This window comes from Pseudorca crassidens, chromosome 15, assembly GCF_039906515.1.
Source record: "Pseudorca crassidens isolate mPseCra1 chromosome 15, mPseCra1.hap1, whole genome shotgun sequence".
Taxonomy (NCBI): Eukaryota; Metazoa; Chordata; class Mammalia; order Artiodactyla; family Delphinidae; genus Pseudorca; species Pseudorca crassidens.
This window is the reverse complement of record NC_090310.1, coordinates 8,719,565-8,725,091: the sequence shown is the minus strand read 5'-3', so window position 1 is coordinate 8,725,091 and position 5,527 is coordinate 8,719,565. Positions and strand designations below refer to the sequence as shown.

Sequence of the window (5,527 nt, the reverse complement as noted above, 5' to 3'; positions counted from 1 at the left end):
GGAACTAAGACCCCTCACAGCTGCACGGCACGGCCAAAAAAAAGAAAAAAAAGGAAGCAAAGACTTTTTAAAAAGAAGAAGAAGAAGAAACACTGCTCTTTAGAGAGTGAAAGCTCAATTACCGTTCAGAGGCCTGCTCTGGGCCGAGGATTTCTGCAGGCTCTCTTCCCCCATCAGAATGTCCTCTCTTGTTTTTAACGCTACCCTTGATTCTGCTTTGTATCGAGTTAAAAGAACCTTAATAGTCTGCTGCCAGGCCTTTCCTGTGCTCTGCAGACTCTCTGTACCTGAAGGCTTGTTTTGAACCGTGGAAGGCTGCCCTGCTCCCACCTGCAGTAAGACCGACCCTCCCCGCAGCTGACAATGACTAATGGAGGGGGTGTAATTCTGAGGGGTGGGTCTCACACCACTGCCCAGTGGCTGGAGCTCTAATTCCCCTCTGCTTGATAACACACTCTTATTGGAAGTGATAACACACTCTTATTGGCAGTGATAACACACTCTTATTTCCTTCCCTTGTATTACCTCCTCATTTTCCTGGTGTTCTTTCCTGTACCTCCCAAATATAATATCTGAACCCAAATCTTTGTTTTCAGCGAGTGCTTCTGGGGAAACCCCAAACAAAATTGAAAGGTTTCCTTATCCGTATTTTACAGATGAGGGAAACTGAGGCTCAGAGAGGTTAAGTAACATATTTCAAGGTCATGCGGCTTCTCAGTCAGGACTGGTGTTAAACCCACACTGCTTTTGATTTGTGAGTGTGTTATTTTTCTCCCTAATCCTTTGAAGCCGGAGGCCAACCACCTTTTATAATTTAATAGTCTTTTGATGCCTAAACAGCTCCTTGTGCAATAATACGTTCTGTCAAAATTTTTTACAAATTTAACTGAATCCAGCTATGCATGTATGTTCTTCAGGGTTCATAACAGGACTCCCAAGGGCAGGCCAAGACCACTCCTGGGATACCCTGTGCTCAGGCTGTCTTCATTCCCCCCCCCCCAGCCTCGGATGGGCAACTCAGGGTGATTTCTGGGGCACGCACTCCACTGTTGACACCCCAACTCTGCCACCCAAGGGAGATGAGGACAGGCAAGACACGACCACCTTCGAAGGAGAAAGCACATTTTACTTAGATTGTTCTTAGAGAACAGCAAGTGTGTCCATCTACACTCGACATACAAATCACATAGTATAGAAAAAAAAAAAGCTGGGATCCTCTCCCCCCTCAGCTCCCACCCCATCTTCCCCTCACCAAAATGTGGGGAAAGACCAGCCTTAAAGGCAGAGACGGCCTTTGTCCCCAAAGTAGCATGGAACACACTGTGCCATGAAGCAAAACATCTCCTTAAACCCATATCTTCACAAAGGAATTCAGCTCCCCAGGCTGGCCCCTCATCCAGGTCCTCCAGGTGCATTTCATTACAAAAACCAATGCGTTCCTGAAAAAACTTTATGAGTCGTATCCCACGAGAGGTGTGCAAGGAGGGCCAGGATATGGCAGTGAACGCAGCAAAGAGCCCTATGCTTTTGTTGGGTTTTTCTTCACCTGGGAGGCTGCAGGTGGGACAGGCCAGGAGCATCCCCACTGTAATGGAGAGCTGTGGGTGTTGAGAGGTCACCCATCCCCAGACAGATAGACAGACAGCCCGTAGGCCCCACTGCAAGACCAGAGGGCCCATAGAAGACGGCTGCAGGCTAAGGTACAAGCAGAGTCTGTCTGCAGGGTAGGACTCATGCGCTTGGGCTCTGATGGAACCCAGAAGTCAGGGAAGTGCCCGCCCCAGCTCAGGGGGAGGACAACGGACCGCCATGGCCCTCCTCCGGGACCTTCTCTCCCAGCTCAGGAAAGGCAAGAGGCCCGGGATGCTTGGAGCCCTCATTCAGCCCCCAGGAGCAGGCCTCCCCTGCCTTGGGTTCTTTTAATAGACTAGACACATCCCCTGAGAATGATGCTAGGAAACAGGACCATTAGCCCTTTGCCTGCCACCGCTGGCTCACCAGGCCCCAAGCAGCCTTTTAGGAGGTGAGACCCAGGCCCAAGCTCAGGGCTGGGGGCCGGGCAGGGGTTAGATGGAGGTGCTGTTGGCAGGGTGCCTCTTGACAGCGACCTTGGCACCCATCACTCTGGTCCTACTGGAGGCTTTCTTCTGCTTGGCATCCAAGTTCTTCATGTACCTCTGGACCCACAGCAACTTGGGGTTGCCACAGAACCTCTGGCCCTTCCTGGTGGTGAAGCTGCGGGAAGAGTGACAGGGCACACGTGAGGTCTGGCAGGGGGTCTGGATCCCTTCACTTTCTGAGGAGGTCATGTGGAAGCCCAGAGGACACGCTGCTGTCCCAGCCTCCTGGCAGGTTCCTGACACGATGTCTCCTCTCTGTGCGTCTGCATCTCTTTGTTTCAATAACCTCATGTTCATGTTCAGTAACCTCCTTGTCATATGGGGGAGGCCCAGCCCTGCCTTTAGATAACACTGGGTCTGAAGAGAGAGACACAATGTCTACTCACAGGGGGGAGAGAAGATGCACTGAGAACCCCGAAGAAAAAAGGCCTCCAGTTCACACAGTGTGCAAGGAAGCGTGGCCGATAAGGATGCCAGAGCTGGGAGTGGGCAGTGGGATGCCATTTTCCAAGCCAGCTCCGAGCGGTGGATGCCAGGCTGTGGAGCTGGGTCTGGAGCCAGTGGGGAAAATTACAGTTAATAATTAATTTTTTTTTCTCAAAGATGCAGACAAAATTAAGATTCAAAGTTTTAATTAATTTCCATACTGATGAAAATAATTCCATGAATTCGGTAAACCATTGCATAAATGCTATAAGGTAAAAAACTGTAAACAAGTGTTAACAAGTTTAAACAATTCACTACAAGTAAATGATTCTGCATTATAAATGCTACCTTCTGGGTTAAGAAAAGACCACATTTCTAGGGCATGCCACTGTTTACGCAGTGAGCTTACATTTGCTGTCTTGTAACTCTGAAGTTATTTGGAGTCCTAAGTGACCTTGAATAGTCCACCTTTCTGAGCCTTAATCGCCTCCTGTAAAATGAGAATAATCAATCCTAGCTCATAGAATGGCTGAGAGGGTGAGATAAGGGAACGTTATATGCCCCGAATGGTGCCTCGTATATATTTGGTGCTCAGTACATGATTATTGACTCTGAATCCTCTTCCTAATCTTATGGATGAGGAAGTTGAGGCTCAGAGAGGTGAGGTGACCTCCCTAGGGTCACAGAGCAGGGCCCTCAGTGATCCTGAAGGCTCACGTCTCCCTGCCCCACTCCTGCCAGGTGGCCGAGGAGGAGTAGTTTCTTACATCACTCCTGCCTTGGGGCAGACACTCCTGTTGGACAGCTGGTAGTTTATCACTCGTCTCTCAGGAATTCTCTTGGAAATGAAGGCTAAGCAGCAGGAAGAGGGGATGATCATGGAGCCTAAAAGACAGGAGAGAGAAGAGCCAATTTCTTTACCAGCCTGCTCTAGACTCTGGGCTTCAACATGGAGCCCGTCCCCTGCACTAAACCCCTCCAGTCCAGCCACTGGGCTGCCCCCTTCTCAGCAGTCCCCTCCAGACCCAGGCTGCTCAGTCCTCCATCCTCTGCTGTGCCATTCCAGCCATGCCCTTGGGACGGCTGTTCTGTGTGAGCGACCCAGGGTGGGGTCAGAGTTCTTACCTGCAAGGACAATGCAGTAGGTGCACAGGACCGTGAGCAGGAGGCCGGTTGCCATGGTCATGGGGGCTGCCATGTCCTGCAGAGCAGAGGAGGCAGCTCAGAGCTCAAAGCTGGCGGCAGGAGGGGCGGGGCTGGGACAAGGGGCGTGGTTCCCTGCGAGCACTCCAGCTGCCCTCTGGCCTTTACCAGGGCAGCTAGGAGGAAACATGTGCTTATATACATATAGCCTCCCCAGGGAGCCTTCCCCTCCCCTCCTTCAAAGTCCTAGAAGCCTGTGAGATCAGCAAAAAGGAAGTCGCTGCTAACTGAGTCAGGGGTTATCTTGTCCTCTAAGAAAGGGCTGGCGGCGGAGGGCCTTGCCCTGCTAGGGCGAAGTGCAAACGCATTGGATGCATGATGGCGATCCTGGCTGTGCTGCTCATTTCCTGTGGGACCCTGGGCAAGTCATTCACTTCACTTTTCCTCATCTGAAAAGGAGTAAAATGATCCTCTCTCCTTCCATCCATTCGTTCATTCACCAACTCTTGTTAAGCAAGTGCCATGTGCCAGGCGTCTACTGCGGAGGCAGATGTGAGGTCAAACGTGCAGTCAACTATCACAGGCGCTGGCGGAGTGGGCATAGAGGAAAGCGGATGCCGTCACTGTTCATTACTATCTCCTCGGACCCCTCTCCCATGCTCATGCGGCACCCCCTCTTGGTGACCTTGCATTCCCAATCCCCGAGCTGCTGGAGCCACCTAGCCTGCAGGCTCTAGGCAAGTGGGACGTGTCTGGAGACTTACATCCTCGGGGAAGCCCTTGACCAATGCCTGCTGGAGGGGTACAGACTCCAGGTCCAGCGTGACGTGTACTGTTTCTCGAGTTCCTGGAGGGGTGGAGCCAGTTTCCTTCTGTGAGACAAGACTTGGCTGTCTCCTCCCCTTCAGGGTCTGCTTCCCCCTCCCCTACTGGTTTCCCCTGGAAGCTCTGCCTGATAAACAACTGGCCCACGAATCCTCGTCTCAGGGTCTCCTTTGGGGACCCCAATCTTCTGGGGGGAGAGTGGCGCATGCACTTGTGGAGTGGAGGTTGGCTCTGCTGAGGTTTGGAAGATGAAAGGCAGTGGGGACCGCGCTGGGGCTTTGTAAACCATAATACTTGGCTCAGTTGTCAGAGTGGGACATGCCACCCACCCACCCCCCACCCCCATTCCAGACTCCCAGCCTGGGACCCCATGTTTAGAGACTCTTGTCACTGCTGCTTCCATTCCTAAACCCTTCGCGTCCTCTCCATTTCACCTCTCATGGAAATACTTGGTTTTCTCCAGCCTCCCTGCTGTGGCCTCCCAGGAGCACACCTGTGTGGCAGCACAGTGGCCCACATCACCTGGCTGATGATGACCAGCTGTGTGTCTACATCTCCCACTTGACCATGAACACCTTGAGATCAATGTCTCATTTCCACGCCCACCAAGTCCCATGCAGATCACCTGTCCCATGGCCAGTGTTTGTAGAATGAATATATGATGGACCGACTCTGAATCACTCTCTTTTGGATCAGGGACTCCCATGTGGTCTCTGCCCAGCATGACTGGGGTCAGTGTGTACACAGGGGAGCCATGCAGCGGGTCCTCTGATGGGGACAAGACTGAAGTTGGGGAGGCCAGCAGTGCCTGATCTCATAGTCCTTATTTATGGAGTGAAGTATGGTGAGCACCCCGCTCAGCTCTTCACTAGCTTTGCACATTCCCCTCCCCAGCCAGCAGTAAGGACCCTCACCTGGCAGAGGAGCATTCAGTGAGAGCCCTTTACATATGCAAGGGCTTCTCACTGAGTCCATTTTAGGAAGCTGCTTCTAATCTTTGCTCCTCAACAATT

General features: G+C 52.0%; 1 protein-coding gene across 1 annotated transcript; it reads right to left on the bottom strand.

The window, feature by feature from the left end:
* Positions 1 to 1,491: 1,491 nt before the first annotated feature.
* On the bottom strand, positions 1,492 to 3,785 carry CCL24 (C-C motif chemokine ligand 24). Its single transcript, XM_067705096.1, has 3 exons — positions 3,672 to 3,785; positions 3,314 to 3,431; positions 1,492 to 2,235 (listed from the first exon to the last, which is right to left on the bottom strand). The coding sequence occupies exons 1-3, from the start codon at positions 3,742 to 3,744 to the stop codon at positions 2,067 to 2,069; spliced, it is 360 nt and encodes a 119-aa protein (XP_067561197.1). The 5' UTR covers positions 3,745 to 3,785; the 3' UTR covers positions 1,492 to 2,066.
* Between the last annotated feature and the right edge of the window lie 1,742 nt (positions 3,786 to 5,527).